General features: G+C 40.1%; 2 protein-coding genes across 8 annotated transcripts; one reads left to right on the forward strand and one right to left on the reverse strand.

The window, feature by feature from the left end:
- The first annotated feature begins 397 nt into the window (after positions 1-397).
- LOC107224785 (protein Pixie) lies at positions 398-4,111 on the forward strand. The gene is made up of 9 exons (XM_015664970.2): positions 398-549; positions 915-1,155; positions 1,239-1,454; positions 1,529-1,736; positions 1,867-2,053; positions 2,281-2,687; positions 2,781-3,093; positions 3,236-3,470; positions 3,564-4,111. Exons 2-9 carry the CDS (start codon positions 943-945, stop codon positions 3,609-3,611), a joined length of 1,827 nt encoding a protein of 608 aa, XP_015520456.1. The 5' UTR covers positions 398-549; positions 915-942; the 3' UTR covers positions 3,612-4,111.
- Positions 3,403-13,518, reverse strand: LOC107224789 (glutamate [NMDA] receptor subunit 1). Of its 7 annotated transcripts, none has more exons than XM_015664975.2 (17): positions 11,948-13,518; positions 11,557-11,807; positions 11,204-11,455; positions 10,632-10,820; positions 9,234-9,334; positions 8,965-9,138; positions 8,620-8,733; positions 8,368-8,524; positions 8,080-8,293; positions 7,858-7,992; positions 7,591-7,748; positions 7,257-7,491; positions 6,999-7,147; positions 6,762-6,919; positions 6,493-6,665; positions 6,134-6,387; positions 3,403-5,455 (listed from the first exon to the last, which is right to left on the reverse strand). In XM_015664975.2, exons 2-17 carry the CDS (start codon positions 11,725-11,727, stop codon positions 5,213-5,215), a joined length of 2,877 nt encoding a protein of 958 aa, XP_015520461.1. In that variant the 5' UTR covers positions 11,728-11,807; positions 11,948-13,518; the 3' UTR covers positions 3,403-5,212. The 7 variants fall into 7 exon arrangements, with proteins under 7 accessions (XP_015520461.1, XP_015520459.1, XP_046591789.1 ...); XM_015664973.2 differs by having other exon boundaries at positions 7,591-7,769; XM_046735833.1 differs by having other exon boundaries at positions 6,493-6,919.
- Positions 13,519-13,566: the final 48 nt, after the last annotated feature.

Below are 13,566 nucleotides of genomic sequence, written 5' to 3' on the forward strand. Positions count from 1 at the left end.
AATGTTCACTGTATAACACTTCCCTCACGTCATTGAACAAGAACATTCTGAACAAAAACTCTCCACTTCGGGATAGTCAGATTGTCATTTTGGCTCGAATTAACAAGTCTTGATTCATGTGCCAGGATTTTCCTGAATGTTTTCAGATTTTTAAATTGCGTTCGTCTTAACTGAGCGTCTTCGAGAAGCAGAACAACGGTACAACACAGCTCAAGCTAAATCAGAGAGGTCATGGGTCGAACCCAGGTCGACTTGGCCTGGAATGCACCATGTATAAGTATGCCCGTACTAACGGATATCTGGGACATCGTAGGATCCTTAGCCGTAAAAAATCAAAATTGCTCAGTTTCTGGGCTCCCATAATTGAAATCTTCAGTCATTCTCACAAGCTATACTGCGTGCACAATATACCCATTTCCGCGGTATGCGTTCCAGAACGGAAACGCGCGTGCGTAAACGCCGTACGAACGATCACCCTTTAGAAAAGTAGTACGTGCCAGAGCGAGGTCGGTGCGAAGCCATCACCTCGATATTTCACGTTCTTCCGAGGTAAGATAGCTAACATTGATCAACTCTAATAATCGTACTTAACGTATTAATATCAGCTAAACGAATTGTTGCCTGAACATGATATGTGAAGCCAGAGAAGTCATCTTCCAGCATATGTTGCCACATCATAACCTCAATGTTGAGGTTATAATTACGGGTGATCAGCACATTGTTCTTGTCATAACAGCGGTACTATTCGAATTTACATTCGCCTTATTCAATTGAAAGTTGTCAATGTCCGGTAGGGTTTTAATTCTTTCGTACGAGTTATACAAAGAGTTGCAATTTTTTATAATTCGCTCAGCATAGTTAGATAGTTATTTTCCGTGTCGTTAACTGTTCAAATATTGAAATTAAAATTGCAGGCTTATCTTAGCCCAATATTGAGCCAAGATGCCACCCAAAAAATCAATGGAAGAAACCGATCGGCTGACACGGATAGCCATAGTGAATTCCGACAAGTGTAAGCCCAAGCGTTGCCGGCAAGAATGCAAACGATCATGTCCTGTTGTGCGCATGGGAAAGCTTTGTATTGAAGTTACACCCAATAGCAAGATTGCGTCGATATCCGAAGAACTTTGCATCGGGTGCGGTATTTGTGTGAAGGTTAGATCAGGCTTTATTGTATTATCTTTATTCGCAGTTGGTCTTGTCAGAAAGCAGTAATTGTCAATCTGTTCTGGTTTTAGAAATGCCCATTTGAGGCTATTTCCATCATCAATTTACCGAGCAATCTCGAGAAAGAAACCACACATCGTTACTCCAAGAATTCTTTTAAGCTGCATAGACTTCCGATTCCACGCCCAGGTGAAGTCTTAGGATTAGTAGGTACTAACGGAATTGGAAAGTCAACCGCGCTGAAAATTCTGGCTGGAAAACAGAAGCCCAATCTCGGCCGTTTCACTGTAAATACATGTTCCTACCGAACTAGTTCCAGTGATATCCGACTAAGCCGGACTTACGATACACATTCTTCTAGGATCCACCAGACTGGACAGAAATCTTGAGCCATTTCAGGGGTAGCGAGCTTCAAAATTACTTTACAAAAATTTTGGAGGATGATTTAAAGGCGCTGATCAAGCCCCAATATGTTGATCAAATACCAAAAGCTGTCAAAGGCACAGTTCAACAATTGTTGGATAAGAAAGACGAGTGTAAAAATCAGATGGAGATCTGCCGGATGTTGGGTAATACGATTATGCTGCAATCGGTTGATTAATTTTAAATAAACTAGAAGTTACACCAAATTTTTTAACATTTTAATGGCTTAGACCATTTTTTGATAAATGATTCATTTCATATCTCACTTGAATTTAGATCTTACCCACATACGGGATCGAGGTATCGAAGCTTTATCTGGAGGTGAACTGCAACGATTTGCCTGTGCAATGGTGTGTATCCAAGATGGAGATATATTCATGTTTGACGAGCCATCTTCTTACTTAGACGTTAAACAACGCCTAAACGCTGCTGTCACCATACGCTCCCTCATACATCCCGACAAGTATGTTTCACATACATGCGTAATCTGAAAAATCAATAATTAGATTATTCATTGTGCAATAGTTTGTTGCTTACCTTCGCTGACTTACGTATTCGGTAGTCAATGTGATAATTCGTACAGGATTTCTTTTGAGTATGTTGCAAGGTCCCGGCATGTTTTCCTTCCAATTAAATTATCATCACCAAAGTTATTCATTATAATTTCTATTCTATTATATAACCTTATAGGTTTATAATCGTTGTGGAGCATGACTTGTCAGTTCTGGACTACTTGTCTGACTTCATCTGCTGCTTGTACGGAGTCCCTGGTGCTTACGGCGTTGTCACAATGCCATTCTCAGTACGGGAAGGAATTAACATTTTTTTGGACGGATTTGTGCCAACGGAAAACCTGCGCTTCCGGGAGGAATCGCTCGTGTTCAAAGTCGCGGAGAGCGCGACCGAAGAGGAAGTGAAACGAATGAATCACTACGAGTATCCGAAAATGACGAAAACCATGGGATCTTTTACTCTGGCGGTTGAAAAGGGCCAGTTCACAGACTCCGAGATATTAGTACTACTTGGGGAAAACGGAACTGGCAAAACCACTTTTATAAGAATGCTTGCTGGTAATTTGCCTGCCGACGAAGGCTCAGGTAAACCATAAGCCACAAAGAAACGCAGTGACAAAATTAGAAGATGATCAAATTGAAATGAATTTTGTACCATAAGTTGGGTTTTTATTACAGGAAATATCCCACTCTTGCACATCAGTTACAAACCGCAGAAAATCAGTCCCAAATCTCAAGGTATAGTGAGGCAGCTGCTTCATGAAAAAATTAGGGACGCGTACATACATCCTCAGTTTATCACTGACGTTATGAAACCATTGAAGATTGATGATATAATGGATCAGGAGGTCCAGAATTTATCTGGAGGAGAATTACAGCGAGTTGCTATGGCTCTGTGCCTGGGAAAACCTGCCGATGTTTACCTCATTGATGAACCATCAGCCTATCTCGATTCTGAACAGCGTTTAGTCGCTGCGAAAGTGATTAAAAGGCATGTTTACACCCATTACAACTAGATGGAAATTCGTCAAATGGTTTGAGGTGTTTCTGTTGGTGGTTAAGGGATATTAATATAATTTCAAAGTGGAACGAGATTTTTTTCAAGGCACTTAAATGTTGCATTGGAATTTCAGGTTCATTTTGCATGCCAAGAAAACTGGATTCGTGGTTGAACACGATTTCATAATGGCTACATATCTGGCAGACCGTGTCATTGTATTTTCTGGAACGCCATCCCTGAACACAACAGCCCACTGTCCTCAGTCCCTGCTGAACGGCATGAACCGATTTTTGGAACTCCTTGGCATCACGTTCAGGCGAGATCCCAACAACTTTAGGCCGCGAATTAATAAAAGTCAATCTGTGAAGGTACCCACATTCCATTGGTTTTCGACAACGAATTACCTGTACTCATATAGGTATTTCGATAGTGATTTCATTAATTTTTCTGCTCTTTGTTAGGATATGGAACAAAAGAGAGCGGGGCAATACTTCTTCCTGGAGGAATAAAGCTTGCGAATCATGCCCGTCGGAAGCAAGAACGCTACACTATATACTACACTTTAACCCGTAATTTGTATATCCCATAAAGTATTTTACGATTTGTATATGAGGTAATTGTTAAATGCTGATACACTCAAAGGGAAAATTAATTTCGTTCATTATTTTCACAATACTCTATATTTCGATTCAACGAACAGTGCATAAGTAACAATTGTAACAATTGCGCAAGGAAACACAGCTCACCGATTGCACCTAATTGATAACAAAACTCCAGCGTGTTTATCACTTCAAGTTGGAAATTCTTCAGCACAGCATTCATTTTATACATTTCAAGTTTTATAACATGGTGATGGATTCAAACATTATGATATGTATAATTTCAGGTCAAAAGAGCTGGCCAACATGAACAAATTACGGGAATAAATATATTGATTTGAATTTGTTCCATCTTGTATACGCGATGGTTCGATATCGACCAATAAACATGTATATGATGCGTCAGAGAACACTGTGCTGACCAATTATTTTTCCCATTATAAACTGAAGAGGTGCGCGTATATCATTGCGTTATTACTTACTGCTCATTACATACAAGGTTTAAAAGCTGTCCAAATAATTTTGAAAGTAATTTTTTCGATTTCTATATGCTATGTATTTTCTTATTCAATGCGTTCGTAAATCTACCTACTGGTGAGTAACGTGGACAAGTTTTATACATAAATTTATATGTATGTACATACATACGTCTGAGCATTAAGAGAATGGTACGTGGCCGCGTAACGCGATTCTAAAGTTCTGCTTTCAGTTCAGAATGCAATCTGTATGTGTATGATGTACTCTCTTTCGAATTCATTACGGTAAACTTACTTTTATTGTTGACAAAAGGGATTAAGATACCTTGACTTGCCTTTCTTTTGATACAAGTTGAAAACTTCAAAAAATGCTCGTCATACCACACCACAAAACGAACCAATAACGATGCGTGTATCAAGCAATGACGTTCCTGACTGCACATGCTATCAAGTAAATCCAATTTTATTTATTTTTTGTTTTTTAGATTGAGTTATAAATTCATTATTCATCCACACGATTAGATACATTTAACAGGCATATTTTTTAAACATACTCGTGCACTGTGTGCAATTCAGTATTCGACTATACCGTTTAACATGACTGTTTTGTCAGAAATGACTTCTGTCACTTGTGAATAATATGAATTCTTATCGTTTAATTATTTGGTACGCTTGCTACACTTCAATACTAAGTATCTGTCATACATCTTAAGCATAACAAACCTGCATAATACTGGTTCGGTAAGTCCCATTAATCGGCGCACAATATTTTGGCAATCTTGAAAGTGCATCAAATTACGCTCTCGCAGATTACTGCTGGTGATGCGTAAAATAAAACAAATTCTCTTACAATTAACTATCACGTTTATTCTACATTTTTAGTCTAAAAAAAAAAGTTATTCGATCTTCCGTATCAAATAATTTTCATTCGAGGATAAGTATTTTGTTGATCGTAAACGATCGTCTGACCCTCTTGTAAGGTTGACATGAATGAATAAGGCTTGTTCTCTTTACTCCTGCAACTTTCACGTCCCTTTAAACAACGAGATGTGAAACGTCCGCGGTATAGGCTGCGGGTGAAAGGCGAATATCTTCGGTGCGAGATAACGGACGTTGACGAATGTCACTGTTGCCCGGCCAAGCCCGACCTGGGCTACATGGTGCCCGACTTGTTCTTGCTATCGTATCAACTGCCAGACTCACGGTGGCAGGGTCGTTCACGCCATTACTTTGCAGCCTTCTCTGCGCTGCCATTGATGCCCGCAGTGTTTTGCGTTTCTAGAAGAAAAACTTGAACGATTCCATTTATTTTGCCTCAATGATTAACGCTGTTGTCAGTTATTTCTAAAGAGCCTGCCGCCCTAGCTAACACTTGCATTTCCAAAAGCTCCAAGTTTTTATAGGCGTCAATAAAATTATAAGCTACAGAAATTTGATCCGAATGCAGTCAGCCGTCACAGCGTCAATGTTCTGTTTACAAACTGTTAAACTAATCCAATACGAATAGGTATGTATGTTCAGATGGAAGTATGCAGAAAAATGAAGTCACATAATAATGCCGATGATGTATGTACAATGTGAACATGTGCTAATTACGAAACGTTTGTATATGATATTTGTGAATCACGCAGTGCCAGCTGTCGGTTATGACCTAATATTTAATCATACAACTGTAGGATAATAAGAAATCTTATTTGATTTCCAACTTCTTTTTTCGAATCAAATTCATTCACAATCAGTCTCAAGAGCAAATCGCGTCATGTGCCTATTTTGCAGTCATAATATCGGTGCTACGAAGAAAGCTTACGAATCGAATCTATTACTTGGATACCTCGACACCCTGGTTGCAAAGAAGAAAATTCAGGGAAAGACAATTTAACGGCAATGTTTTTCATTTCATTTTTAACTTCAATCGCAATTTTAATCGCATGCAATGAAAATCATGTGATATCTTACCTCAATAGCACCGCGCCATTTGTCAGCCGCGTGTCTAGCGAGTTCCAGTTTTTTTTGCTTTCGTATTTGATGCTTTTTGTAAACCATTTCAATCATGATTAAACCTATTCCACCAAGTATACCAGCTGCGACTAGTATAAACACCCCGGCCATATTTTTGAGGCCAAGAGTGTTTGGCGTTTTTTCAAATTGCTCACATTGCGGTACGTTTCCTTGCAGAATCCAATGAGTGTCCAATTTCTCCATGAATCCACCTAGGGGCAAAGCACGCGTCGCTTACACGTATTCACGATATTCACGCAGATGGATTTTTCATTTGTGTAGGTGTGCGTGAATTAAGACTTCTTTACAGTGCTTACTTTCGTGAAAATCCAGAATAGCCAAGGTCACTGCATCTGCCCACGGTGAACCTTTTTGCAATCCTATACCATACCCTGATCGTCCAAAGAGTTCACCAGCAGTAACTAATTCACAATCTTGTGCAGCCTCATATTCTAACCGAGAACTATCCCATATAAACGCCATCAATTTCCTGCAAGTCGTTGCTACTGTTGAACCATTTGGCGGTAAAGTTATTCGAAAAATATCATTATTCTTCATCAGAGGACAATGAAAAATCCTTCCGTACCCAATCTTTACATCCCGAATGGCATCTTCAGCAGTGTCGTAATTGTTGGCTTCCATCGTACGATACATGTTTGATAATTCTACTTGCCGTCGGAAGTACATGTCAACAGCCGAGCCCTTCACCGTGGCACATGTTAAATTCTCCATTGTATTTCGAAGCTGTGATCACATAATTAATTTCAATCAGATGGGTTGTGGTTAAAAAAAAAAAATTCTCTACGTTATAATTTAAACTCACCCGAGCATCGTTTATTCCGGTAAGCTTGGTCTTAGGTCTTTCCAAAACGAGAAACGCAGCCAAGTTGGCAGTATACGATGCTACTATTATCATCGCAAACCCAGCCCATACCATTCCCAATACTCGAGCTGAGAAACTTCGCGGTGTCCCTAAGTTTTCATTGTATTATTCTCAACATCAGTACGGAGTGATGAAGCGACGACGGATCACTGCGGCCGAATAAATATTGTAAAAACACTAGAGAGACACAATGCTCACCTTCTCCGATCCCGCTATTCAGCAAAACGCCCCAGGCGAACCAAATGGCGCTTGACAGATTGAGCGCATCTTCCTCGGTACCGTCAGTGTTGGCTAGCTTGAACCTCCCGAAAGGTGAGAACCGGTCGAGGAGGTACAGAACTAGTGCCACCACGTGCACCGACACCATCACCAGGATCCAAAGTGTATTACTGAAGGGTTGCAAAAATGACACCAAAGTCGAAGACCTGGACGGCTGGAAAGTATGAAATGTTCTGTTTTCGCAATAATAATGGTAAATGAAAGATAACGAAGTAGAAATATTTCCAGGTATCGCGCACGATATTTGTCGTACCTTTTTCTCAAGGATGGTGATGCCTTGGTATTTAAACGGTTTACTGAATTCTATAAATTCAGCACGTTCAGGATTTATTGTCAGCGGAGCGATGATCATGTCTGCCCGTTCATTTACTAGCTCACCTATCAATCCGCTCCATTCTTTCTTACTTCCGACTGAAAAAGAATGGAGCCTCGCTGAATGGAAACAGTTGTTATGTTATTTTTGTTTTTTCTGAGCACCAACGTAAAACATCGTAAATTACAGCATTATTAGACTACATACCAGAGTTATTTCTGGCCATGTAAGTTCCAAACTGGCCATCCGGGGATAGAGCTAAGCTGTAGGTGAAATTAATCGTCTTTGCCAATTCTTTCAGCAGATCCATACAGTAACCTTTGCAGCAAAGTACCTGGGTCGCTAGAAGTATAAAAATTGAATTCAATCGCCGTTGAAGACTATTAGAGTATGAATACGTCGAGAATGATAAAATTCTTAGGCACAAACAATTGTCATCTGAGCTGTTGAAGTGAGGACACGGTATTTCATCGGGGAGGCATGGCTTCTTATCAATGGCCTCACGAACGTATACGAATGGTTTTTCTTCTATCGTAAGCACCGTCAAATGTGTCGGGATCATGAATCCTTCCGGTTTGGTCCTCAATCGGCCTGGCCAAGTTATGTTGGCTTCTTCTACTCTCAACGTCATCTTCGTGGAATTCTATAAAACACGTCTGTTAATACAAGTGCGGCAAATTGAAAATGTTTAATTATGTATAATTGCGGATATCTAACATTACTGCCTGCCGAGTAAAAGTATTGTCCAACCGACACTTGTTGACCTCGCTCTTTGATATTTACGATATCATACTCGGCAAAAATACGGTCCCCATTATCGTCAAATGCAACTTTTCCCGTGGCACCGTTGTGCAGAACTTGACGACGAATGTATCTAAATTAAGATTAGTACATTAGATCCTAAATCGCATGGTGCGTACGCAGGTTTTCACTCAAGCACAGTCATTGTTACTGTAAAAATAAGCATACTCAAATAATTTTTTGCCAGTTTCCCATATAGAGCCTGAATTATCGCAATCCTGCGGTGCTTCTGTTATATTCTCAACTTCATTCATATCTCTGAGTGCTGACACGAGCACGTACCTAGAACGAAGAAAATTGTGCTGGTACGAATAATTATAGCTGACAATGAATTCAGTCATATACTCATAGGTGTAAACGTAGTTGAAACTGAATAAAACCACGCACGCACGAATGCCAATATTTTATGGATATTTCAAAAAAACTTTTAGAAGTTCATCCACAAGAGCAAAACGTTTTCATAATTATACCTGCTCTTGTTCTTACTGATAAACTTATTTTCAAATTGCTCACAAGCTGTCCATGATGTGCGCCTTTTCACTGGTTGCATTGATCAGTTTCAGACCCAGAAGGCCTTCCGGGGCGTTGACTGCTCCCAGTGCCTGTTCCGTAACGATCCACACATATCCACCGTCAGTCATATTCAAGGCGGCCGCATCTCGATAAATTACCTTCGCATCCGTACTCCTGGAGATTGAATGACGGTCAATTTAATTTGCTAAACTTAAGCCAGTATCGTATGGATAATGCGACATGCGAGCCAAATGCCAGGGAATACTTACGAGGCGTACATCAGGTAGACTCTAGCTTGAGCATTTGCCATTTCTAGTAGCTGTTCTGTAAAGTTCATCAGGCCAGGCTCGAACTCAACAACAGATTCTACCTGTTTTAAGAACAATATTATTAAGAGCAACTGTTTGCCAAATATTGCCTAACTATAACCGATAATTATCTGACTATTGTCTGATTATATCAAACTTCAATGAGGCACAATATAAGATTTCCAAATGCAGAAACTAATCACACTATTTAACGAAACCTATACATTTTCTAATTGTGCAAAGAGGAGCTATCAGAAGTTGGTAATCACCACTTTATTCTATACGTACATAATATTTTACCTTATATTTCCTGTAAACCAAACATTAATACATGCACCTAATTGTTTTCGAGGGTGTATCAGATCGGACAGTGGTTGGGTTGGTTATTTGACTGACAGATCTTAGTTTTATACAGTAAAAATAGGTGGACAAGATAATATTTTGCATGGTTTGCAGAAAAAAGTACAGAGAATAACTTTCTTATGCTTCCGAAGTAAAATTACCGCGGAATGATGCTATCGATTCAATGCAAAGTTTCAGGGATTGTAGCTTGCGTCAAGCTTCAGACTCGCCCCGGTTTGAAATATCAGGAATATTCTACAGATAATTGGTACATTGCCAGAGTTGAAAAATCTGCTTCCTCCCGAACTTACACAATTACCGATAAATTGAAAACACACGGAACTGTACAGAACCAAGTTTTCGTTATTACTTTGTACTTTGAAGTATTCCTTTTATAAATTAGTTACATCAGTATATGTACATATGCACTAATTTTTAATATTATTTATGATGATAAATTTAATTTAGTAATACTCACCAAGTCTGTGTTAGAGCGTTAGATTATTGATTAGATTTATAAGTTATTATAATTTGTTTTACAAACGTAGTCATCGGTGAACAGACGGAAGCATATAGCGTAAGAGCAAGGTATAGCAAAACACTGATGCTAAGCAAATAAGAGTGTCACAAGTGTTGTCAGAGAAACTGTCAATTAGAGTCACATACATAGAGATAAATGTCACAGGCAGTTTCCTTCGCAAATCAAAGTGATTAGCGATTATGTAGTACTATACATGTACAGTTAGCCGAAAGAGCTCTCGTACGGTTTAAAAAACGATGCGAAAACTTTTTCGAGTGACTGCCCGTACATAACTATAACCGACTGACACTTCGACGAGAGAAAACAATTTAAAGTTGCTTATACGATCGCAGCGCGACGTTCGTTTTAAATTTCGCGATTTATCAGGCTTTTAACCGCTAGGCGTGCAAGCGGGTGGTTTAAGCCGTGTACGTGCGTGCGTGCGTTTGTGTATAAGGAGCAAAGCGTGCGAATAAGCGGGCACAATCCACATTTACTTTGATCTCCACGTCGTCTTCGAGGCTTTGCGACGTCGTTTGGAATCGTCCGAGTATCGCGCGTCCATCGGTATCTGAACTGTGGATAAATATCACCTTCATGTAGTTGAAGTGCTTTAACAACTCTACCCAGACGTCGGCCTGGTGGGAATAAGGTGGAACGGTCCGCAAAAAGGACACGTGTATGTTCTGAAAGGCGAGGAATTCGTTATACAATAATCGAGTTTTCCAGTTCTTAGAGAACAGGCTATACACAGCATGGAAATAATTTTTGTGATTTTAACGCTAGTAGGTCACACTTCGGTAGAATCGCATAACGATCGCGCTGGGTGAAATTCACCTAAAGGTGATGTTTTGCTTCAAAGATGAGTTCTAGATATCTAAAAAAAAAAAAACAAACAAAAAGTCTAGGTATTGTTTAAGAATCGCAGAAAAAGTTCTATCAGTTTTTCTTATAAAAAATCATTGTTTTTCGAGCATTTTGAAAAATGTTCGGGATGAAATTCACCCCAAGTGACCTATTAGGGTTGCGAAACGTATGATGTCTAGGCTTATTGTTAACGACGGTGAACCTTGTCTGAAAACGCGGAATCCCGCGACGAAATACCGATGACTGGTATATGGTAGAATCCACTTGTATAGGAGACCGCTGCCGGCGAAAGGTCCCCGATCAGAGGATGTGACACAACCACTGCGTAGACTCGTTGGGTGATGAGATACTTGCAGACACTCAGAGCCGTGCGAATTGGGTTTGAATCCATTTCGATCACCGTGTGGTAGTACGTTACTCCCTTCTTTACATATTGAGGATCGAAATTGAGATGCTGCGGAGGGCAAACAGCCGTATCAAGTCTATTTCTTGTTCAAATCGGCATTTATACGAAAGGGTGGTTGATCATTGGGTAATACAACAAGGCGAACTCACGTCAATTGTGTTGTTAAAATGGGCCTTGCTCTGGTTGTTGGAAAGAACACCGCCGATGTTGAAGTATGTGGGATTGCTGTAGCTAGCTGATGAACCAGCGGCAAGCCCACCGTTCGTGTACATGATCGGGAGGAGCAGGATCAGCATCGCCGATCGGTAGAACGGCCCCATTATTGATGGCCAAGTTTTGCCACCCGCTGTCAACCCCAATGACAGGCTATCGTCTTCTTCGTGGCAGTTGCCGATAATTACTGTAACGGTGTACAAGTATTATCGAGATTTCGAAGGCGTGCAAATGAGCTTCGCCTACTATTGTTCATCGATATCGAAATGCGGAATTTACCGGTTCGGAGATTTTTGGAGAAAAGTCTATTTTCGAGAAGATACTCACGTTTCCTGCATGCTGCGTCGTTGAATCCAGAATACAGACCACTCTCCGCCCTGACTGGCGGTGCGCGTCAGAATAGCATTGATCGCCCCGGGATGCTGCGCCCTACAGCCGGATACGAGTCATCCCTCTCACCCAATTTCAACTTTTCATACTTGCAAGAACGACGATAAGTTGAAAATATTTCAATACCTGTCCAGAGGATCTTGCGCAATATAATTCTACACCATTTATCGAAAAGAACTTACGCTTCTTTTTCGTCACAATTTGCGTCCCGTTATTCAAATTATTAATCTCGCGACGCGAAAGCGCGGATACTTCTTCCCTTTACGCTGGCTATCGACAAATAGGAATATCAAACAAAACAGTGGAAACGATCGTTTTCCTTCGTATTCCTCACGAGTACAATGTAAGTGGCACGTTGTGCGATTCTGCATATCAACTAATTAGGGCAAATTATACGTACCATAGAACCTTACAGGTTTTCCAAAATAGCTGGTTATCAAATTCTCGCGGGATTCGTCCCACATGTAGGATCTTATCATTTGTAATGGAAGATGAGATTGGTCATAAGGTATCTTCTGGGTAAATTGTAGTTCTCAGAGACCTTCGAAACTTGAAGTAATGTAACTCGAAACAATGTAACTCGATAATTGCGTGGTTTTCGAATGATCGTGGCGAATTCCTAAAACCTTTTCTTCCGTAAACAACATGTATCTTACACGTGCAGGTGTTTCAAGTTGTCGAAACAGATGGTAAAGCGGAAAGGTAATAACGCCATTTATCAATTTATTCCACCGAGTAATGCGAACAGCATGATTACGAGGCTATAATTCTGATTTGTTGAATGAAATCGGCTGACAATTAATCACCGCCGAATAGGGGCCAGCTATAATTCGTACTAGTCATTATTCTCCGTAAGTCAATTGCATCACCGGCAGGTGAAGCAGAATCGATAGCCAAGTTCCAGTCAGGATTCCCAGAAGCCGAAAAGGTACCTTGTCAGGGTGGGTTATAAAATTCCGGGTATGAGTACCTGGCACAGAATATAATGCAGCTAAGAGTATTATACGAAAGTATCTCTTACATTAGATTGACAATAACCGATACCAACGACACCTAACAAAAAATCAACCCCAGCCTGATACATCTACCAGTGTACTAAGGCTTTATGAAGAATTTACGGAATAAAAAAAACAGAACGCGTTTTCAATCGGTTTGCACGAGCCGCGCCCATGTTTTAACGCAACAGATTCGCTTTATTAATGTGTGAAAACAAACGCCCGTAATTGTGGCCATCTAATAACAATAATCTTTGTTCGCGATTCGATTTTGTATTTATGTTATCAGAACTATCGGTAAAGTCGTAATTACTGTTGTTCTTGTTATCGTTACTATCGCGCAAATGTACGTTACACGTATGGATACGTTTACCTGCTGCATACTGTGATCACGGTTAACGCTGCAGGGTCCACACAACACACTCCCATACCTAAGTATATTATACGTATATTTCAAGTTCCTACGTCGATGGTGTGTAGATTGATGTGAAATACACGTAGAAATAAAAATTTACAAACAAAATGCTGCATGTAGCTTCAACAGAGTATGCTGTGTGTGTA

The sequence above is a fragment of the Neodiprion lecontei genome, chromosome 3, assembly GCF_021901455.1.
Source record: "Neodiprion lecontei isolate iyNeoLeco1 chromosome 3, iyNeoLeco1.1, whole genome shotgun sequence".
Taxonomy (NCBI): domain Eukaryota; kingdom Metazoa; phylum Arthropoda; class Insecta; order Hymenoptera; family Diprionidae; genus Neodiprion; species Neodiprion lecontei.